This window comes from Apis mellifera, linkage group LG9 (genome assembly GCF_003254395.2).
Source record: "Apis mellifera strain DH4 linkage group LG9, Amel_HAv3.1, whole genome shotgun sequence".
NCBI lineage: Eukaryota > Metazoa > Arthropoda > Insecta > Hymenoptera > Apidae > Apis > Apis mellifera.
The window spans coordinates 5,137,363-5,162,391 of NC_037646.1; the positions used below are offsets into that span (position 1 = coordinate 5,137,363).

Below are 25,029 nucleotides of genomic sequence, written 5' to 3' on the forward strand. Positions count from 1 at the left end.
AGGAGGGTCGACGAACCCCACGGTTGTAATGGCGTAAAGGCCGAGGGGAGAGGAGGGCCTCTTCCCCCTTTAGGCATTCTTACAAACTTCCTCGTGTGCCGCTTTCGAGACACGATGTAAACGTTTTCTTTTTTCCTTTTTCCCTAGATCTACCTTGTGTCTGAGTTAAGCGAAGGGTTTGAGCAAGGGTTAAATTTCTCCGATACTTTTTGTTAAGGTAAGCATTTTTTTCTTGGACATTATTGTATCTATTTTATAAACTTATTTTATACAGAGATATTATTTGCTATTTGCAGGAACGAGATTCGTGTTCGAGGATAGTTTTTAGATCTCTTTGGGATCTCGTGGATTTTTTCGTAAGCTACTCTCTTGAAAAAGAATCGATTTCTTATCGAAGAAGATAAGGATTTGCCTTGTCGAGAATTTTTGAAACTTTGAGTTCTGTCATGATTGATCAATGATCTTAAATTAGATAATATTAATCTGTGAATAGTTGAAGGTACTATATACTTCGTTTCGGTTTTGTAGCTTCTTCAAAGATTATTCAAACGATTGGAAGATCAATTTTCCAATTGAAAAATTATAAAATATTATCCTAATTGATACTCGTTATTGCAACGAGAATTGCATAGCCGCAAAAGTGTCTATTGTGCAACTATTCTAAGATATCCTATCCTAAGATATCCGAGACGATTGTTAGTTAGGTGATAGTCCCATAATCGTACGTTTTCTCGAACGTCTTATTCCCACCGAGTCGGGGCACGCGTAAAAATAATTTGCGAAGTGCTGACGTTCATAGGGATAAAATAATAGAGCTGGAAAGATTTAAACGAGGTCAGCAAATCCACGCTCATAGAAAATCCAAGCTTGGTCTAGGTTATCCGATCATAATCCGTCCATTCTGTTCATCCGTTCGTCCTTTTTCTCGTCGTCGAAGATTCGAGGGATCAGAAAGAGGAATATCCGGGCCGAAAAAAGGTGACAGAAGAAAGAGATTGGATTGGAAAGCATTGAAAGAGGATAAGAGAATGCAAGTCTATCCGCAAAACGAGGTTCACAAAAGCTTGATATTCTATGAAGGAATCGAAGACTCGGGATTTTCGTTAAAAAATTTTAATTACTTGCTTATTGCTCAATCTTCAATGAAAAAATTTATCCATTAATTTCCTTTCTAATAATAAATAGCGTTCGATTTCGATATTAGTAAGTAATTCTATGAATCATGGTGCTTTTTGGTTTTTCACATTCGTTAAGAATTATTTTTCCAAGAATAATCATCTACGGGAATATCGTAAGCATTTACAAATTTAAAGCAACATTTTATTACACTTTCGAGATTACTCTTCAACGAAATCGTTTAACTCTGAAATTCTATCCCCTAACTTTTCCAAGACTTGCAGTAACACGATTTTTGGCGTGACAAACTTCAATCGAAAAGTTTTCTTTTTAGTAGAACACGCGGCTCATCCCTCTGACAAGACAACTTTTTGGAACGAGCATCGTGATTTCAGCCTCTGTGACTGTGGTGCAACGATCGAAGATTTCTTGATCGGTTGACAGCTGTCACCGAACCCGTAAATCGCCTCTAGTCAACGGGCTACCCATGAAGACTAATACTAAAAATGATGAATTACGCCTGAAGGCGTGTAAACAGTATAACGTTGGTCGTATTTTAGACGATTGATTGCACACGTGGTCGCCGACAGATGTGCGAATCATCATCGTCAATTCTCTTTACGAATCGATTAATTGAAAATCCTTTTGCAGGGAAAAAATTACAATAGAATTTATCTTCGAATTGAAATTGTATTCGAACTCGTTGTTGTTTTTTTTTTTTTTACGAATGGTATCAAATTTTTAATCTTTCTAATGCTCGCAATAATTTCAGAAAGAAATGATTAGTTTTCGAAATATTTTTAATTCAATTTATTTCTCGTTTAAATCTACGTAATATGGTAGACTTCTCTGAAGCATATAACGAAGTTCACTTATTAAGCTTCCTCTTTATAACTGAAGAATTCAGCACTTAATATCGTGGAATTTTCTTCGAGTTCTTTTGCCTCGTTTACTTTTCTAGAATAAAAAAAAGGGGAAAGAAAAATTATATAGGGGGTGAGCAACTCTGAATATCAACCCTGAATATAAGGATCAAAACTTTGGAAAGTTGTTGCTGTGCTTTTTTCATAGAAATAGATAATCCTTTTGTATTCACCTTATACATTTTATTCTTTTTTTATTAAAACTTCGTTTTATCACTGCTCCTAAAAAATTGCGAAGAAATAAAGAGAGATAAATTCAACGTCTCTAAAGAGGAAGCTCGTTAAAAAAAAAAAATCTGTTTTTTGTTTCATTATTTTTATATCAAAACTAATTTTATAAAGTAATAATCCAAACGTTATTAAAGACACTGCACCGAAGCTGTCAATCAAAGCAGTAAATCTCTTTGAGAGGGTAATATTCACCACAAGCCAGGGTTGCAAGGAAATCAAAGTGATCCCCAATAATCTACCTGTATAATTAATTACCACCTCAGGTTATTACATAATTAACGATTAAATAATTAAAAAATTGCTCGTTCTCGCAAATATACAATAATACCCATTGCTTAGATACATCATTCCTTTCCTCCTCGTGTTTGTGAGTAAATATTTTCTGCATTGAAACGCATATTTTCAATCATGTCTCGCGAATATCGAATAATTAGCCGAGATAAGAGTCTTGGTGTCGGTGCGAGTTATAATTTAATTACGCGCGTCACCGTGAAACGAATAACTGATTAAACATCGAGCCACGATAATTACCCGTTAAAATGTTTTTTCGCGCGTCGTTATTCGAATCCGCTATCTCCTCTATTTGCATATCCTCCTCCCTCCCCTCCCTTCCCTTCTTCGACCGGTTTCAAATCGAAATCGAGAATTGCCGGTTTACGCGGGGAGGGAGGGGAGAGGTTCCGGGTAATTTTTACTCGTCCAAACTATCGTACCGCACGCAACGAATTGGCCGGTGGCGACATGTTTCATTCGGGGATTGTTTTGCACGCGGAACCGCGCCCAGAAACGATTACGATAATCGGTTTGCGGTTTGTTAAACGACGAGCTGCGAATATTCTCCTGTTACGCCGCGTTTCGAGTTAAAGGTAAATTGCATTTTGATAGTTTTCTAAAGCATTGATAATTGGGCATTGGAGTCTGACATGCAATGAAATGCAGGAGAATAAGAAGTAGGATATTGTGTGTGGGATAGAGAATGAAAAAAGTTTGAATCTGTTATACTGTTCAAATATCTGTAATAAATTTTTGTATAATAATTCGCTGTATGAACTCGAGTCGCATTTTTTAATACCATGAAAATATTATCGGAATTTTTTATACAATTGAAACGTGAATTAAAAATATTTGAACAAATTTACGCGTCATTTTACACGTTCAGAATAGAATGGAAACAGCATGCTATTGAAATCACTTTCCCTTTAATTAATTGAACGCCAATGATCGGTAGATATTCAGTTTAATTTTAACAAGAAAATTACAAATTGTACAAATCGTGCGATGTTCGTTGTTGCGCAATGTTCGAGCGAAAATAAGAATTCTCAAAGAAGCTATATATTTCTACGATTGTCGCTTTCACAAGCGCAGTTGCCTTGCCGAGTAGAACTCTAGTAGCCAGTAGCGAATTTCAAAGAAAACCAGCCGGTCGGACTATTACACATTTTTCCACTGTTGCTTGATTCGCTGGACACTGTAGTACACACGCGAAAGATGCACGATCCGACGTCTGGCAGCTCTTTGAAACGCGATATAAACAGGCTGCAGCCAACCCTCTCTGTATCTCTCCTCCACGTATTCAACCGACGTACGTAGGAATCCTACTACGGAAAAAGCATCTTTTCCTTTGGTGAGTACGTTCACTCTTTCTCTATCCGTAATTTCATTTTTCTTTTAAGACTGGAAGAAAATGTGATTAATGTTGTTGGAAATACGTTGGTAAATATACGAATCTCTTAATCATTCTTAGTTACTTTTATACGATATGTTTATTATTGTATGAATATCATTAAGAGGGAGATAAATTATATCGTATATATTCAGAACGAAATTTCAAGTAGATTACAATCTTCATTTGAACGAGCAGTCACGGGCAAAATTAGCGAATTATATTATAGGAATTCTAGTTTCGCGAAATGTTTGTTTCTTGGAACAAATAAAATTTTATTATTCTGGAAATATAATTGAAGATTCGATTGTTCTCGAAAACTTTAAAGAAAAAAAGAAAATTAGTTGTTAAAATCGTATATATTGTACGAAAGAATATACAATTTCCCAAATTTTCGAGTTTCAACATTCTTTCGATCGAAAACCAAAATTCCCGAAGCTAAAATTCCAGCAAAGATTGAAAGGATAAACCAGAGAACGCTGTGTGTCAGAATCTATTGGAACACAACGCAACAACTATCGAGAGCGGCGATGTTTATTTCATTTCCCCGATATACCACTTCTAGCAGTAGTTTGAACGAGCATTAACCGAGGCGGAAACGCGTGCTTCGCCCATTACGATACCCAATAATTTCCCGTGATCTTATTTTCGCAACAAGAAACTCCAAATTGGCTTTCCACTTACGCGAGCTTCAATTTGCCAGTCTATACCCTCCCCCCCCCCCCTCCTCGTCTTACTTCACCCTTTTCACGTTTCTTTTCATTTTTCCCCCAACGTTGTTCGATTCCTTTTGGTCCTTCGGTTACTTTCCAATCTGACCTCCCTTTCCTTCCATTCCCAATCATATCAGCTGTATTACGTTTCTGCACACCTCCGCACAACCCTAGCGCCATTTTTCCTTCACCTGCCAACCGACTCCTTCCCTCCTTCTCTATAAAAATCAAATCCGGAAGGGAGAAGGAGGGAAAGGTTGTTTGGTATTCGTTTAAAATAAACTTGTTTCGGGGTGTACGGTTTTCCATTGGAGCGCGGATATCAACGCGCGATTGAATATTCGAGATCTAACACAGGATGAGAGGGGGGGGAGTTATCCTAACGCGTATTGGAAACGCATTGGCGGACATTTTGCTCGTATACTGGACGCTGTATTGGTGATAGTTTTAGGGATAAACTGGATAAAAGTGAACTAGGATGGGAAGTAACGAGTCTTGTTTATAGTTTAAGGGTTGGTGGTATCTTTTGATTATTATTTTTTCTAACTTGCGATAGATTTTTCGAATAGGGAATAGGAGTGTAATATTTGGGAATTTAATCGTGGAAGAGAGGAATCGTTTAATAAAATATACTTGATAGAAATATTTACACTTGTTCTGTTTTATTAAAAATAGTTCATAGAGTATATAACATTGTTATATGCCGATTATGATTAAAATAATGATTAAATTTTGACCGTGTATTCGTATTTGAAAATTGAATGTTACTTAATTATAATGTAGAATAATATCGTATTCTGTTAAATAATTAACTGTTTCTAATTATTAAATTCAATTAATCTCGAAAGATTATTAATATTATGGATTCCTGTTACAAATTTATAATTCGCTTTTCCGATTAACTTTCTGCAAAATGATTTTAACTTTAAAATTTTATTCGCGAATTTTGTCAAGACTTGTTGTAATACAATTTTCACCGCGATAAGCTTCAGTGGAGAAGTTCTACCTTAAGTGTAACACACAAGACAGATCCCTCGAAGACAACTTTTTGAAACAACCTCAAGATGTTTGGCTTTGGTATTACTATGCTATGATAGAAGATTTATCCGCCATACAGGATAAATTGATTTTCTATAATCTACGTTACTTTCATGTATTCAACTGATTATGTTATTTTAGAAAGAATCGATTTCTCTCGAGACTTTTATCAATATTATTTCTAGCATAACAAATACTAAAGGTATTGACGTTAGTTAGAAACTTAATATTAATTTATATGCAAACTGGGATTTCATTAGATCGAATCTGCCAACTAAATTGTTATGCTATTTACTAGTTTGAAACGAGCAAAGTATGTTGAATTTCGTACTTTAAATTCATTTGACAGGTTTTATTCTAAAATTATCCCTAGAAGTTAATTCAATTTGAACTTCTATTATTTCTGCTTTGCAATATTCTTTGCATTTCTACTTTAATTTAAAAAATACTATATTTTATAGGAAAGCTAAATTTTATAAAGAGAGCTAAGTTTGTCTGAATTAATTATTAAATTAAAAATAAAAATTAACATAAAATTTTTTAATTCGTGTATATAAATATTGATTTCGAACAAACGTATTGATAGAATATTTTTCACAGAAAACACTATTAATTTTCAAAAGTGATTCTCTCTTACAAATCAAAATTTTGAAAAAGAAATAATGTATTGGCTGAGTTTAATATCAATTCAATTTAACACCAATAAATTTAATTCCAAATAGAAATATTTCGAAATAAAATTTTCCCCAGAAATCGCTATTTGTTAATCGCGCACAAAGATTCTCGTCCACAGTTTAACCATTCTCTGTCACCGTTTAAAAGTGATCATGAGAGCGAATAATTCACCGAGCAATCATTCCTATAGACACGAGGGAAGGGGGGAAAAAAAAGGGATGGAAAAAGGTTAACAGTAACCGTGCTCAATTTGCGCGAACCGAACAAACTGCCGGCTGGTTAATTTACATAGAGAACGGTGTGCATTTAGAATCCACGTGGGCGTTCAATTGATTTTCCCTCTCGCCGAAACGAAATTACATTTAGGCACTGGTTTACGTGGCATTTGTTTACGAGGATGGCGGGAATGCCCGATGAGATTATCAGTTCTCGGTATTCGTTTAGCATCCCTGCAAACACGCGCAATATACTTGACAATAACTTCTGCCACTCCTCCTATTCCCTGTTTTCTTTCCTTTATTGAAAATTCTCTCCCCTTCGTGCAATATCAATTCATATCCACACTACGTACCTTCTTAATTCTATTACATAAAGTAGTTATATTATATTTTAATAAATAAAACAAACATTTTATCTATAACAAATGATTGAACTTCGTTCCTCTCTACAAATTTTCATTTTTCCATCCCCCACAATTTTAAACTATTCTATTATCTCGTCAACGTTTACACTTGAAAAGAATAATTGTATCCTCCTCTTCCCTCCTCACAATTATCTCGATGGCGTTGACCGACACCAGTGCAAGCAGGGCAAACGTGTACTTATCCAAAGTTAGGAGAAAGGGGGCAGGGAAGAGTGACAAAGGGAGGGAGATAGATATCTGGAACAGGAAGACGAAAAGGGAAAAGTTAGATCACCGAAGTGTCTGAGAGTTCCAAAGTGGCTGCGACCTAGAGTAGAGCTCTACTCTTTGACATTTCCTCTTAATCGTTGGGAACAGACAAGAAGGGTACTTTGCTAGTTGGCTCATCTCTGTTCATAAATCACGAATTAAGGATGTGTTATGAGGTTGTGCACGTACGCGAGTGGCATTTTCGGGTTTAAGTTCCACGTACGATGAGATTCCTTGCATAACGAGCAAGTTTATCGTACCATTGAAAGTTCCAAGAGGCTTCATTAAAAGACGAAATTTGTCGGTGAAGGGAGGGGGGTACCTTAGTTCCTCATGGCCGCATGAATAGGATTTTTTAACGAAACGTCTTAATAGGGCGCGATTAAAATTTAATTTTAGCAGCGGAAATTTCAATTAATAGGTTAAATAGGTAGAATGAATAGAGATGTTTATAAATTGATGACAAATTTAAAGGATAAAAATATCTTTTAGAGAGACGTATAAATAAATGAAATTGAATATATTTGAACCTTGTTTAAATTTAGTATTATTTAAATTATGCGAATACCGTAATATGTATTCAATATTTTACACTTTCTCCATTTACGAAATTGGTAGATATTTACCGACGATTGAATAATTAATCGAAATATTTGATTAAATATTTCTTGAAATGATTAAACATTAATTTTCTTTCTGATTGAACGTAACGGAGAAATTTCAATTATATTTCTGTTATTGTAAAAGCCTTTCTCTAAATAATCGACGAAATTATTAAAATTATTAATCCAAGTTGATCGATACATCCGATTATCCCGATTGTTTGCGCGTTATTCTTTGAAAAGAAAAAAAAAGGAGAAAAAGAAAAAGAAGGGGAAAAAAAGGAAGCTTTTGAAGCACGTACTCGAAACATGTCATCGCAAATCAAGACAAAGAGAGGCGCAGCCATGCAAAGCAAGAGACGATGTGTGTGTGAATAGCAGAGAGATTCGTATACGAGCCGATGCAATTACACACTGTCACGCTAGTGTGGTAAGCGGATTAGGCGAACGAAATGTTTAATCGTCCGACGATCAAACGGAAAGATAATGACAATGGGAAGCTGGAAGCATTCGCAGAAGTGGGATTTGGTCCCAACGCGAATCATCCTCCTCTGTATTTCGCAGTGGGTGCATAATTAAATCTCTGCGCTCTCTGTCATTGCATCCCCCTAGATCCTAGAAATTGGGTCGTCTATTTTTCAAATGGACGTAAAAAGATTGGGGCGTGAAAAAGTTTCGAGTGTTTGAAAATAGAGTGTTTGAAGAGGATTTTTCTTCGCGACGGATTTAAGTTTAATCTAACGTGGAAATATATTTTCAGTCATTTCGATTTTTACTCCCCCCCCTCTCTCCTTCATTATTCTTTCCTTTTCGTCTCAAATATTTATCAGCCTTCATTTTTTAAAAGAAATTCTTCAAAAGAAGTTAAGAGTATTCCAGGAATAAATTTGCCAATTGATTATTACAATCTTCATTAAATCGAGCGATATTTGTATCACGTTTCGAGTTACGATTGTTAATTTTAATTATTTAAGAAAGAAATTATATTTTTGAAATGTCTGGTACTTTTTAAGATTAAGATTTCGAGTTTCGATCGAAAGTGATCCTTTCTAGAAATAACCAGGATATCGCTGGAGATCCAAGATCCTGATGAAGAATTTAAAACTGATTGAAAATAACTGATTTCCATTAATTATTTTCGATCGACGAGGGACTCGAATATCTCGCGTCAAATCTATCTTCTATCCGCAATGATAATCGGGATAACAATCCCGGCTGGTCCCCTGGTTTTATCAACGAAAAAATTCTCCATTAAAACATTCCCTAAATTCCGCGAAAAAAGAACGTATTTTTTTCTCAGATAACAACCTCGATTAAATTCGTCTTTAAAATCCAGCGATGTAGTAATGGCGGCGATTAAAATTCGCGCCGCGTCAAAGTTGGAACATTTCTTCTTCTTCTTTTTTTCTTTTTCAGGGGGGAAAGATTAGCAGAATCGTTCGACGAAGATATTTCCCAGTTCATAACCAGTTGCTTTGAGCAATTAATTTCCATGAAAAAGTAACTTTCCATTTTTCCTCCCCTCTTTTCTCTCCCCTTCTTTTTCTTTTTCTTCACAATGGAAAATTTTTCGTTTCGATCCCTCCCTTTGAACACCTACGAGCACTGCCTTTGCCAGGCATAATGAGAGCCGCGGTTACGCTCGCTTTGATTCGCCTTAATTAACCTCCTAATTAATTGGAAGTTGAAGAACGAGAGGAAAGTTCACTAGCTAGGGGGAACTAACACTATCGGAGAGCAAATCTTCGGTTTGCCCGATAATTCTCCGCCCACTTTGCTTTCATGTCCTTCCCTATTCATGCTCGTTCCACCTTCTCGCGGAGGGTTAAATTCAGGGAATCGATCGACCGTGAAAACGCGCGCGATATGACTGGCACGTCTCACCGTTTCCAAGATATTATTATTGCACCGTTCATCTTCAGTCGATACGCGTGTTACGATAACCACTCGCCTCGCTCTGATAAATTATTTAAGTGGGAAGGGGGGATGTTATACCTTTCCTCGATATCCCTTCGACTCCAAGAGGCTTCTCCTTCAAATATGCAGCACACCCTCGCTCTGGTAATCTATTTTCGAGTTTTTATATCGGATTGATTTGTGTACTGTCGTTGTAGCAAGTGGTAAAGGTAATTTATATTTCATTTTAAGGATTAATCCGAGTAATATCAATTAACACTTTTAATTAATTTTTAGGAAACGGTCCACGAAAACAAAAACGGCTGCAAACAATACATATACTCTCGGAAAGAAGATGAAAAGAAGGGAATAAATTTGTTTCTGTGGTGGCGTAGCTTAATTCCTCTCTGTCGATCGGACCAAGTCTTCTTGGATAGCTATCAGAAACAAACTTTCCTTTTAAAGGAAAGGAAAAAAAAAAAAAGAGCGGCCGTTTCTCAAAAAGATTGATCACCGGTGGCGCGTTTGTTCGAGAAGAAGGCTAAGCAAGGTTCGTTGGACGAGCGCGAAACCGCAAAAACGAGGGAGGGCGGCGTGTTTCACGGCGATATTGCAGCTACGCTTACGACGGTTACGTTTAGGCAGAGCCGGGAGGAAGAGCAGGTTAGGAATTCGTTGCGATAACGTTGGACGTTGGGAGGGGTGCGATGGCGGGGAACGACGACATGGAGGGAACAAATGGATCTTGCTAAAGCCGCGTTTACTTGCCACTGTGGAGGATGGACTCTGAAGCGTTATCGCCGAGTGAGTTGCAAGTGCGGCGAAACTTCATTGCAATCATCCGGTGCACGAACACGGTTGGTAAACGGCGCCCCTTCCTTTCTTCCTTCCTTTACACGCTTCCCTTGATCAAGCATCGAGGTCGAGAAATTGATTATCCGGCGGCTCGTTGGATAACGTTGATGCTTGAGGACACTGACTCGTTCTTTAATCTTGATTATGAAACGTATTCTGTAGAGAATAATCTTTTTTCTTCTTCTTCTTCTTCTTCTCTGAACCAATTATCGCATAATCTAATTCGACAATTCGTTAATAGGAATACAAACAGTTGAACAATTATATATGATATATATAATACGTATGGAATGCATGGTAAAATCTGAGATATATATTTTAATCTAATAATTAAAATAACACGTATAATTACGAATATATATATATAAAGATAATCTCTTCTGTTTGCCTCTAATGTCTCGCACGAGCAACAGTCTTCGTCGCACATGCATTTTGCCACGGTCGTTACTAAGAAATGAGGGTAAATCGGGCCGTGTTCCTTGGAGATCCCATCGAGAGATGTAACGGCTGCATTTCAGTCTTCGATCACACGTAACTACACGTAAGTGGGATATCGAAAACCCGTTACCATACTGTATGCAACGCAACAGTATCTAGCCAATATCTCTTCTCCAGTTCTCGAGTTGCAATACCACCAGTTCCAGCCACCAGTTTGTTTTTCTGTTTCCCCGGGAAAACAAACCGATCGGAACTTTTACCATTAACCAACTATTTTCTCCCGTGACGTCTTACGATTATTACCTTTCGATCCCTCGACCGGCCGCCATTTGTTACGTCCAGACCTAAAACCTGACCAGGGAAAATAGCCCACGTCCCATTGCTTCCATTTTCTCTTCGAGCTTCGAGTTGTATGTTTATCAATTTGAAAGCAAACTGTACGTACGTTTCCATTCTTGATATTATATATCGTTCAAGTTTTTCTCTTTCTCGTTATTTAGTTTTTTAATAAAAAATAAGAATCGTTTCTAAAATTATATTGGTTTTTAGATTTTTTTTTAAAATAATAATATAAAATATATATTATCTTTTTTTAAAGATTGTGCAAAAGAAGAAAAGGCAAGAATATTGGACGATATATTAAATATTTCTCATATTTTAAAATATAAGGGAATATATCGAGTTCTTTCCAATTGCGTTATTACCAATAACGAATTAAATAACGTAAACAAAGCGAATAAATACAAATATTATCTTCGCCATCGCACCAGAGGGAATACCAGAGGGAAACGAAATTTTGACGAACGATAAATTTACCGTTTCTTGTAATTCCATTCAATTACACCCTCCTCTCTCCCCAGATATTTTAAATCGCATCCGCAACATTAACCACCAACCGTAATAAATATATTTATACGGTTTACAAAGAAAATCTGATTAAACGACACAAATAACGCAACGATGATAAATCGGTTTCATCGTGCACGATGAGTCGCTTTATTTCGCAAGATTAAATATCTGTTTGAGAAGAATCGAAATGAATGGAGATAAAAGAAAAAGCTCGACGGCCATCGACGAGATGGATAGATAGATAGACGAATTCAGAAAAATTGATTTAATCGTTTCCCAAAAGTACATCAGAAACCCGGATATTTTTCATAGAATTATTTCTCATCCGTTTCGTCGAACGAACAATCGTGATGGGGGGGAAAATATTAAAAGGGCTCGCTTGCATAATCGATACGCGGCTTCTAAATGAACTGTTAATCGAGTGAATTGTTAACGCTCGTAGGCAGAACGCGTGTGACCGCTGTTTGATTACGAGTCGTTCGATTAATACCACCGTCCGACTTGTCGCGCGATTCGATGGAGCTAAACGGCCGGATAAAACATTGAAACGAGCGATCCACGCGAAATACAAGTATTAAACCCCCTCCCCGCGTTGAAATTCAATCGTCCGCGCTTGACACCCCCGCCGCGCCGAATTTCCACGTATTTCGACACGCGTTTAAGAAATTTATTTTCCGAGCAGATTTTTATCACCGATATTTCGCTCATTCGCCGTTGACGCGTGAATGGAATATTGGATACGCGGAAAGATTATTTGCCGAATTCTTTTCAAACAAAATTTAATATATTTGCGACAAATAATTCTTTGGAGAAAATGCTCTTCGTTTATTAGCGAGAAGATACAAGATTTCTCAAGAAAAAAAGGTATTTGGAAGTTGTGTATAATTGAGTATATGGAAATATGAATATGGAAAATTTTAATTCGTAAAGTATACGTTTTGCAGAGAAAAAGATTTTGAGTAAAAAAAAAATTATGAATCTAAATCAATCGAGCAATGGTAGTGACCACAAATTCCAAGGAACATCCAAACGGTCCTCCGGTTATAACCACCCACCTGTAGAGTCGATTTTCCAGGGAAGTTGCCAACTTCTTATGTTCATTCCCCAACTTCGAGTATTCTCTGTTCCCGAGCCAAACGATTTTCGCCGTGTCATTTTAAGTTACTGTACTACATTCACAACGTAGGACTTAAAGATAAACTATTCCTCCAAGAATTAGATATTTATCAATTTCTTATATTTCATAATTAAGATAATACTTTGATTGTTTGATCCAATTGAATCGAATTTAAAAAACAATTTGCAAGTTCAAAATAAATTTTTGAACTTTATCAAGCCCATGATCCATAGCCTCCTAGCTTTAATTAAAATATATTGCGAATTGAAAATATTTTTCCACAAAATTTCATTTCACAAATGCAATAAATTCTAAATCTGAAAAAATATCAGATCTAATACACGTCCAATTTCTCTATCTTGCCCATCAGTTCGTAAATATCAGGAGAACGAAAGATTTCCTCACTCTAACACTGAGAGATCTTTCACGTTCATAATATAAAATTATAATAATATAAAACTCTTTTTCTCAAAGATGCCTGTCCCGTGTAAACTGGATATCTTCGCCGCAGGTGGCACGGCCGCGTAATCCCGGTGCAACCGCGTTGGAGCGCGTTTATCACCTCGACACGGGATTTTCGCGGGGATTAATACGATTTCGCGGTAATTGGAAGCACACGAGCGGCCGCCCGACGAAATTACACCACGGTATGCAGGCCCCACGGTGTAGCAGGGTAACGGGCTAAGCCGTACGCGTGAGCCTAGAGTTTCCCCTATCACATATAAATAGTATCGGGCGCCGCGTTAATTATCAGAAAGGATAAGCCACTGGCGGAGAATGGAGTACGGCCGTGAAACATAACGGCCGTTGTCTGCGAAAGAGAGATTAAGGCATCTCTCTTCAGATCGGCACTTGAAAGGAAAGAAGAGGATCGATTGATAATGAAACGATCCTTTCCAGATTTTCTTATCCTTTTTAAAAGCGGTAATACATTAAATTTATCATCGAGAAATTATTATCAGACTACTGCTGACGTATAATTAATAATTTTTCTAATTATTTAAGATTTATTTAACTCTTCAAACAAATAGTAATGTACAATAAAAGTATTCCATAATTTCCAGATAATAGATTGTATAATAGATATACGCATGTATTCATGGATATCTAATAGTACTTCTATAATTACACAAGTTCAGTATATATAATTACACAAATTCAATATACTGTCTCTCAGTTCGAAGTTGGAAAAATTGGACAAGATTCAATTTCGGTTGGAAAACCGCTGGATTCACCTTGCACTTCACGTCGCCGTCGATAGACGTCGAGGCCGCGTAATAAATCCAGAGGAGAGAGGGAGAGACAAAAAGGAAAGCGGAAGGAGGAATCGAATCGCTTGCGAGGATTATTAGCCGTCGTTCAACGAACGATTGAACTTTAATGCAAGTGGATGGGCCGGGAGGGAGAAGCAAATTAGTATCTACGTGGATATATAGGTGGCGCTGCGATAGCCTTATCTAATAGAATCGACAATCGACAAAACGGCTTCAGATTGTCTCTCGTCCTTTTGACGTCGATCTCACCGCGACGAGTAATTTGCCAAGAGGATACCTGTCGATACTCACCTTTCCTCGTTCCTTCTTACAACCTCGTTCCACTCCAACCTGCCTCTTTTGCATGGTTTTGCACTTCGTTTTGCTTCGTTTTCTTTGACTAGACTCTCTTCCTTCCTTCCTCGATACTTCCTCGGCATCGTTGTCACCTCGAGATGTTAACAGGGAAAATCTTCTTCCAGAGAAGGAGAGACCGCTTTTTTCCCTCCGTGCTTATGACGTTATTGCATCCTTTTTAATATCGATACGGTATGTGTAATACCTCGACGAAGAATTAATGGAAGAAATAATTGATCATCGATATCTTTTCGAGATTATTGTAAATTAATAAGAAAGAATTGAAGAGATTTGACAATTCCAAGATTATCCCGATATAGTTATTTTAATATGATTGTAATTTCGTAGATTCCTCTGATAGATAGAGGATAACAAACGAAGCCAGGAGAAATATACGATTTCCTAATGGATGTATGATAAAAATGGATAAATTTAAAAGTTCACTTTACATAGAACCGTAGAATGGATTCGAAGAAAATCACGGACAGTTAATTTTTAAACTCGTCTGATCTCGGGACAAACGTTTACAAGAGGAGATCGAATATCACTATCGTGAAACGCAATTTGCTGCGCCAACAGATTTCCGTGCATTGTGTCTTAATTTGCTGGAATTCGACGGTGGCCGGAACGGACGTCGGGGCAATAAAAACGTCCCTCGAGAGAAAGAGAGAGCGTAGCCACATAAATTTGAATTTCGTACGGAGGAAGAATGGACGGGGTCGATCGGATTCTCCCGCCGCAGGAATAGGAAGTGGCTGCGCGGGGTCGCAGCGGGGCGAAGAGTTTTTCCAATTTTGTAAATCTGTCATAAATAAAGGCGAAGCGTGGGAGGCGTTCGGCCAAGAGCTTTCATCTGGATTTCGATGGGGTTCGACGTTCACGTGTCGTTGACGTTTTCGAGCGGTATCGTGATCTCTAGGATAGGTGGATCGTGTTATTTATCGCTCCTGTGTTGCTGAACACTCCTCCTCCCTCCTCCCCTCCTGAAACGTCACGAGGATGACGATTATAGCCGTTCCTAAGCCATCCTTGGAATCCTTGGGGTAAATGTGATCCACCGTTATCGATAAGCGAAAGAGAAATCTATCCAAGAGGGGAAGGAAAAAATTGTATCCGCAATGTCTTTATTCGAACGAACGAAATGGAGCTTTTATGCAGATAGACGTATCGTTCGTGCGATAAAGGGATTCTTTTTCATTTTGAACGAGTATCAAGATATTTTACATTTTTGTATAAGAAAATATATATATATATATATATATATATATACAGAGAAATGAAAGGGATAGGAGAAGTAAAGAAATCCCAATTCGAAAGTAGCAAAAATCGGAGAAAGATTTCTTCTACCGTTTTACATCTTTTCCATTTATACCAAGCGTTCGCAAGTTTTACAACCAGCGATCGTTTCAAGCACGATCAAAGATAGATTCGAAAACGAAAAAGATTCGAGCGTTGTGGTGGCATTGAACGGCGCAGAATTTGAACGGAGGAATTCTCCCTTTTCGTCGTTGCAACGACGACGATCATTGTCATAGACCGGTTTTCCATTGTGCGAGGGCTTCCCATTTTTCGTATCTGGATTTCTCGAGGCACAACTCGAGAGATTAGCGGCTCCGTCCACGGAGGACGAAAAGAACGAGGAAACGAGCACGTTTCTCCGCCTTCACCCTCGGGAAATTACCAGAAACCCGGCTACCAAACCAACCAATCCCTTCCACATCCGTTTTCCTCAACAGCCTGTCCCCTTAGCCTCCACTTCTCCATTCCTTTATCTCTTCAACGTTTCTTCCCGTAATCGAGAATCCATGCATAGAAGCGTAAGAAATAAGCGCAACTCTTCGCGCTCTTCATCCGAGAAGTTTTATTTACTCGTCTATGTCGATCACAATATCAATCGAGTAATATTTTTTTATATATTTTTTATTTATAAATAAACAATATACGCAATTCTTATATAAATGTCCCTTTGTCTGTTCAGAATTATTGGAAAATAACAGGAATAAAATTCGAAAAGCGTTCGCATAATGATCGATTATTCACGTTCTTCACGAAAAATTTATCGATAAAACTTTATTACCAAACATTACATTGAATATTCAAACAGTAATATAAAGCTCAATGATTAGCGCATAAATTTTCCTTTTATTTTTCTCATTATCATTCGTGACTCAATGTTTCATTCGCGAAAGAAACAGATCCGGGAAAATAAATAATGAAGAAACGTGTTTATTTCATCGAAAAATGTGAAAGTGACAATGCGAGGGATGAGGGACGAATACTTCCCACTTTCTGCCTCTGTTGCGCGGTTTCGTCTCGATTGATATTCCAAAGCGACGGGGCGAGGAGGAGGGAGGAAGGGGAGAGCCGAATTCCTGGGTTTCCGTTCTGCTTCATTCCGCGCGGCTAATTTAACCCTCGCAACCTTCCGGCCGATTTGCCACGAATGGAAATCGAGCTGCTCGCCCAACAATTCGCCCGCACGGAATAACCATAGCTTCGGCCACGTCCAGTCGACGTGGTGGACGTGGCCAAAATTGCCTGTCGCGAATACATTTTATCCCCAAGTTCTCGAAAAGCCTTTCGAACCCGTTCTCCTCGAAAGAAACACGGGGGGTTGAAACCGATAACCGTTGCTCCAAATGGAAACTTGATTCAACGGTTTGAATTGAATGTGTCCGAGAGGTTTAACCGGGGAGGGGGAAGGGGAGGGGAGACACTTGCTTTTGAAAGGTATTGTTTACGATATGGCCGAGATCAAAGTAATATTATATATCGAATATTAAAGGTGCGAGTTTGGTTTCCAGGATAATTGATAATTGATTTCTTTTCTTTTTTGTGAATTTTTCGAATATCTGTAGAATTTGTAGAGTCGCGAGATTAAACAATGAAAATATATTAAACAATTTATTATACGTGTTTACATTTTAGATCTAATTTATATCTTTGTTGGATCGAAAAATTAGATTAAATCAATGGAATGAAATTCCTAAGTTAAATATTTGATTATCTAAATTGGAATATTTATATCTGTCGCGTTTTAAGAAAGTGGCAAAATTCTTCTCCAATTATCGTAGAAAGTAAAACACGCGACGTTATATTCGTCTCAGCCAAGTGCATCGAACACGTGTGCATGATGTAACAACGTAAATACACGTGACGCAAAAGACAATGGCCTGACGCCTCGCATCAAGAGGGAAGAACGAAGGTACACACGGGAGAAACCTTCCTCCATATTGCAGAAACGAACCGTAATACGGCGAAAAGGCATTCTTCCCAGGTCCCAGGCAAGGATAGCGCGGATTCTCCAAGGGGAAAGCTACCTAATCCATGCCATTTGCAGACGGCTCTTCTCGGCCATCTTCCTCTTCTGGATCACGTCTATCCTTGCCTACTATCCTCCGAGAGATACACCGTTTCTCTCAAACGCCAACCGTGCGCTGTTTCCTCCATTTCACCTCTTTCAGAATCGACCCATCGCGACGGTGCAGTTATCGCGCGCTCGTTCTTCCTTCGAAATAAGTACGTGTCGCGAGGGAAACAGGAGGCAATCTCGATGGGCTTAAGCGGCCAGACATTGTCCGCAATTTCGTAGATCCGCGACCGTTTGTCGGAATCAACCATCAAATCGCGTGAGCAAATACACATTGGGTTATCTTAATTCTTAATTATAATAATTAAGTTTATTCTGTATCTATGTCTTTTATATGTGTTACATATGAGGTTAATTTTTTATTATTTCGAAACGGATTTCTTAACTTATTTTGATCACTCGCTAATATATTCAAATCTTTATACAAATCATTCCATTCGCGAGTTTGACTTCTCTTGTAAAAAGTATACAAGAGGGAATTAAAAATTTTATTATCAAAACCTACTCAGGAGATAGAGAAAAGCATACCGTTGAAGCCACTTTTTGAATTATCTCGATATCTCAATTCGTTGCCGAGATATAAAGATTCAAAGTATCTATAAGAGAGAGTGGATGGTGGCGCTATCTAGTGACTTATTTATTCTTCCTGGAAAATGCGTTTTCCAGGAATCGCGTCTGTCGCTTGTCTGGACTTTGGGATAGGTCAGTGAGGCGAGGTGCGAGCGAGAGATCCGAGTAAGCGACAAGGACGGAGATGGTAAACGATCGAAAATTACCCTTTGCTTTACACGACGATATCTCGGGAACCGGAAGTCGTATCGGGATAAATGAAAAAGCATTCGAAAGAGTAAAGTTCCGCGCTTCTAACGATCGTTGATTCATCGACCGGAAGTGAATATCTTCGGAGTTATAGCGGTTCAAAGTTTTCCTAATTTTAATAGGATTTAATCGAGGTTAAGGTAAACCGCTGTAAATTACCTTCTCTTTACACGAAGATAACTCGGAAACCGGAAGTTGTATCGGAATAAATAAAAAAGCGTTTTAAAGGGAAAACTTCCACGCTTCTAATGGTCTTTTATCCATTGATCTGAAAGCATTATCTTCCGAGTTATAGCGGTTTAAATTTTTCCTAATTTTAGTAGAGTTTTTAATCGAATTTTATGATGAATTACGCGATAAATATGTTTACTTTTGGAAGAATATCGCTTATGATACTCGTGCATTGGAAATTGATTGATGCATTTAAAAATTTCTTCGATGTAAATTGGATTTAAAACGCGAAAAAGAATATGACTGGAGTATTTGGTCTAAGTGCCATTCAAACGAATAGCAATCTAAAATCCAATTCTCATGCAAACAGAATTAAGAATACTGATTAAGCAGATTGTCAATGAGACAAATTATACTTTGCGAAGATTAGATAGGCCAATAAAATCTACAATTAAACGGAATATGTTAACGACGAACGGATAGGGAACGTAATGACTTGAAAATGTAATCGGAAAACAGGTCACGCTTCGTGGCAGCTGTAGTTAACCCAGTTTCATTTGTGTGGAAAATGAGATTCCTGTCTAGTCTGGAAGGAAAGGCCAGCACGAGGTTTACGGATTATTATAGAGAAGATTGCTTGATGCGGTGACAAGCATTTCTAATGATCCAATTACTATTCCATAAGAATTTCTTCTACAGATATTACGTTGAATTTGTCTGAAAATTGTTCCATTCTCTTCCATTATTAATTCTTTTTTCTTTTTTTTAATTGTTAATTCATACATTGTAATATAATTTTATTATAGGAATTTTAATACATTATGTATGAAATTATTTTTATAATTATTTGCTTAATGCTTTTTAACGTGCAAATGAAATTTTACATTAATTATTTGCTGGCAAACACGTAAAATAATTAATGGAAATTCAATTAGAGAATATATTAAATCATAACTTTCACTTTAGTTTAAATTAATTAATTTATTGTAAAATCATATTTACTTTTAAAATTCAAGTTTATTGTATTACATATTCGAAATTTAATTATCGTTACATTCTACTTTTTGCGTTTACGTTATTTTGCATCCAATTTGAATCAAATTGTTATACAATTGGATTATATTTGTTCGTTCGTTTATGTGACACGTTGAAATATCATAAAGGGTGTTTAAAAAAAATCTACATATAAGAAGAAAAATCATTATTACTTTCCACTGTTCAAGTTTCTACGCCATTTTGTACGTTCATTTATACACAATACCGAAGAAAATTGCTTGTATCTGGCAACATAACGTGCATTACTATTACGGACATTTCCTAACTCACCCTAATTTTAGACACAAGATTACTACCAGCACAGCACGAATTTATCACATCTTGAATACTGTGATAGGTGGTAGTTAACCCGCTTCACTGACCTAACCCACCAACAGCTCATGTTTGCGGTTAGTCCAGTGATTTACGGAATAACCCGAATATCCAGTTCCATAATGGCAACAATTATACAATATCGTTATATCACGAAGAAGATTGCAGTGTTTTCGCATCAAGAGAACCGGTTTTGGAAACATTAAGAACACGGAACACGTTTGCACCGCTATGCTCGATCCAATTGCGAGAGAATTGGATCGCAGACTCGCCATAAGGATAATCAATCAAATTTCTTGTATCTTCTTGTTAGTTAACTTTTTCTCTTTTTTAATGACGGCTTATTAGAGGTGCAAAAATTGCAAATTTAAAAGAAAGAGGGAGAAAGAAAATGGATAGATTTTTTTATTTAATAAAACAATCATTTTTCTTCTTGTCGGATATCTTATGGGATAATAAATTAAATGATAAGCGACCGTAAGATTTTAAATTTGAAATTAAATTATTTAATTTTTTGAGTAGATAGATATTAAGAGTCTATCACGAAAAAGAAATTAATGAAAGAAAAATAATGAATTGAAGTTGAATAAGAAATAAAATAAAATTTCATTCCCTTAACACCACTAATGTACAATTGAAAAAAGGGATGCATCAGAGAAATGAAATTGTTTTGCATTTCTATTATCCAGAAATTAAACTGTGTATAATCAACACTGTACCTTGAAAAATTTCTTAATTCAATATTTCAAAAATAAATTGTCAAGAAAAAAGTAACTCAAACTGAGGCTTATCAAATTTTATCAAATCAACAATTCGTTCATAATCAAAATCCAAAAATTTACAAATTGACAAAACTATCGATTCATAATCCTGAAGACGAAGAAATAGCCAATAAAAATAACAATTTCGAATTTGGCTCTTGCACAATGCCAAGAACGCATACGAGGTTTGATTCAATGAAAGAATCTCGACTCTTGAACGATAGTTGACATGATAACTCGTTATTTTACCGCAGTGTTGGCTATAGGTAGCCTCGATGATACCGCGTAAAAGAGGAGGAGGTGGACGAGGTAACTAGGTTGCCGCAGAGTGACGTCACAATTGCTCTAACCCACTTTTGGCGCGGGGTCGTAGCTCGCTTGTTCCTGTATTCCGCAAACATTGCTCGAAAATTACGGGTCCGATAATCGAGACGGCCCTCCACCACTCGTTATTCTACCCCCGGATTCGTGAAATTAAAAGGTAACGCGTGGTATGCAAATTTATCGATCCTCTGCAATCTCTGATGACTGATTCAACCAAACATGTCGCTCTTCCTATTTCCTGCTACACTTTGATTATTCAATTTCTCCTTTCATCTGATACTTTTATGTGATAAAATTTTATATTTATCGTATCGAAGGAAATATAGATATAAATATGGCGGATAAAGATTGAATTTGACAATTTGTTTGGAAGGGAAGATAAGATTTTTAATTTTATGCTAAGGATAACAGGATATTTAAGTATCTAATATAACGATTTTATTTTATCATACATCACGATTTATCAATCATTTATCAACGATTTTTATCACGTGTGAAATTAAGAAAATAAGTTCATAAATAAAACTTACAACTCTGCTCAACCATTGTGACATATACGACCGTGCAACCGTGAATGAAGATACTTTACCTGCAAAGCGAAACAAAAGACGCAAAGATTAACACTTGGCATAAATTAAAAAGTAAAGGTAATTAAAGAAGAAACGTGTTTCGCGTTATCAAGCCCGATTCTTCCCGGGAATTTCAATAGGAGACGCGGGAGGAAAATACATCACCCTCAACGATGCGGAAGAAAATAGAGGAAACACAGAAAAGAGAGGCGCACTACACGAGCCAGTGGATTGTTTGATCGCGTGCCAACTGGTATATCGCAACGGTGGTCTCTACTCGAATTTTCCTACTTCCTGCCTCGCCTCGCTGTAGATCGCTGTCACAGGATTAAAGCTGTGCGACGAAAACGGCCGGTTAAACGTGGCCTGAAAGATCGACGTTGAAGTTAAGGAATCAAGTGTACGAGAACGGGAACTGGATTAGGGTTGATTGGTCGTGGAACCGCAATTTCGCACGCGATTTACTGACCCATATTCTCCAAGTAAGCCAGTACGGTTTCCTTGTCTCAGATACTTGGATCGTTCCATTAGATCTTTGGCTTAATTACACTTGTGACGTTGAGAAAAAAATTTTTCTTCTTTTAATCTCATTTTTTGTACTGGATTGTTAATGCTGACTAATTATTAAACAGAGATTTTTTTTTTTAAAGAAGCTTCTAACGTCTAAGAGGATATTATCATTGGGAGAATTAACTTTGAAATTTTGTTCATGAGAGATTGTATTAAACATGTGTACGTCATTAATTTATTTTGGATATTAAAATTTTGGAGATTAAAAATTTAGGATTTAGATAAAACGAGAAAGATTTTGAAGATTAATATATTAAATATTATATATTAATATATAATGATGGAAGAAAAGATGGAAGAACGAAAAGAGAGATATTTGAGATTATCCTATGAACAAAAGATTCTCTAATTTCTTAAATTATTAAACATGCTGCAAAGAGTGAATCAAATAAGAAAAAATGTGTGTAATTTTTAATTACAGACAACATTTGCAATTTGCAATTTTTATTCCCCATCAAGATCTCGTAAATAACAATTTCTCTATGATCTACGTCAATGAAACTTAAAAATTGAAAAATAGTTCAAATTTTTAGAGATAATAAAATCGTGTAATAATAATAAAAAAAATTAATTATAGAAAAAGACCTACAATCTATCACAATTTTTATTCTAAGAATGATCTCGTTTGGGAGAAGATATTAGATAGACGATAATAATCGAAGCAAATTCTTTCCAACAATAACGTGCGAATAAAACTATCGTTAGAACAGGAATCGGCTTACATTAGCTCGAAGCTGTAAGCTCGATATTGGAGGAGCCTACCACCACCCGCTGCGGAACCATGCAACGCAACTGCAATATTCGGCTACGTATGCAGACAGTGGCCACGTTCAATCGAGATTATCGTGTTGATTCAATCGCATAATGTGCATCGTGTTGCACCATTGCCGCGCTCGATCCTCAAAAGCGTCGGCTTATCGAGTCAATCGTCGAGCCATCGATTCCCTCGCTGATTTCTGTAATATACGAATACCAGGTCGGAGCATTCCCCTATGTACGCGCATGCATCGTTACACGTTTTGGGTTTATAAACGAAGCGAAGAATGCAGCAGTGAAAACCGATTTCCATTGAAAATCTTTCCTGAAATCTAATCTAAATATCTTTAGATTGGAATCTTGGAATTAAGAATTGAAAGATTATAAGCAATTTAAAAACCAAGATCTACATTTTACAATCTAAATATTTTAAAAATCTGCTACTATAAAAAATATATATATATCTTTCTATAAGAGAAAAAAATTACTTCGTAGCAAAGTAACACGAAAATGAAAATTGTGTTGCCAGAATTCCAAGTATGGAGAGACAAGAAAGTTATTCGTAAGGGAGATATTCATACCTCTTGTAAATGATATCCTTGTCTCACACGACAATATCTTTCAGGGCCAAAGGATCGCGGTTGACGAAATAGCATAGCAGTCGACGAAGGAAAATCTACAGAATCACGGAGAAAAAGAGAGAGAGAGAGAAATAAGATCGGAAGGATTTGTCGGGGATCGAGGAAAATTTATAAAGTTCGAGCGAAATGCTAAATACCGTTATTAAGTGCCATCCACCCCCGCGATTTCTCAACCCCTATGTATAGCAATACAGCTTCCTTTCACGGTAATCTCCGCACGACGTTTCACCCTTTCAGCATGGCCTCCTTTCGAACGTCAGTAAACTACAGATAAAGCGCAGCCAATTCCACCCCTTACCGCCCAACTCGCTATTTCGCCACCTTCCCACCACTCAATCTCGGCTTTACGGGGGCCCCCAAGTTAAGATTCCGAAGCCATAGCTGTCTACGGTTAATCCAGCCGAGGATCTACGAAGATTCACCCTCCCTCGCTTCGATCTAAGCGCTATCCAACTAAATATTCGACGTATGTGTGCACACGGTATAGCTTATATATATATATATATATACTCGGGGGTGTCTAGTTTAAAGCTAATGGAAGCGTTTTCGAAGACGTAAGCAGGGTAGAAAAATACGTTTCGAAGAGGGGTTGCGGAGGAAGTCAGGGAGGAGAGAAATGGGAGAGGTTTGGGATGCGATCGTGCGTGTAAAATTCTTTGGTATAAATTATAAGAAACTTGTCTTATTGCTCAGTCATCTTGCAGTAATATCCATCGATATAGCTAAATTAAATTTCACGTACGCTAGAGTGATCAAAGGGTGATGGTTTCGTAAGTTACGTCAAGCGAATAATCAGAGTTTCTTAATTGATTGAACACTTTCTTAAATAGTTTAATAAATTCCGATAAATGATAATGATGCGTGGGAATAATCCAAATAATATATTTTTATCACGGGATTTCGTTACGATTGTTCTAATTTTCTAATTGTATTCATTCTTTTCGAAAATAATAATAGATTTAATTTGTTTCCTGATTATAGAAATAGTTTCACGTTGCTTGTTGTAAATATCTCGCCCTATTCTCCTCCTAATTGCTGCTCCTTATTACTATTACGACTTTA

At 37.0% G+C, this 25,029-nt stretch overlaps 2 protein-coding genes across 9 annotated transcripts in view; one reads left to right on the forward strand and one right to left on the reverse strand.

Annotated features, from left to right (window-relative positions):
* Positions 1-25,029, reverse strand: part of LOC411344 (fasciclin-1) — a 295,001-nt gene that overhangs the window by 129,385 nt on the left and 140,587 nt on the right. The window lies entirely within an intron of this gene.
* LOC100577998 (origin recognition complex subunit 3) overlaps positions 1-25,029 on the forward strand; it is a 70,568-nt gene that overhangs the window by 43,910 nt on the left and 1,629 nt on the right. Inside the window, exon 13 of one of the 2 annotated variants that reach the window (XM_026442650.1) lies at positions 148-217. The exons of the other annotated variant lie outside the window; for it this stretch is intronic. Coding sequence (XP_026298435.1) covers positions 148-216 — 69 coding nt within the window. The 3' untranslated portion in view covers position 217. Of the gene's footprint in view, positions 1-147; positions 218-25,029 lie in introns of those variants that run through there. 2 annotated transcript variants of the gene reach the window in all.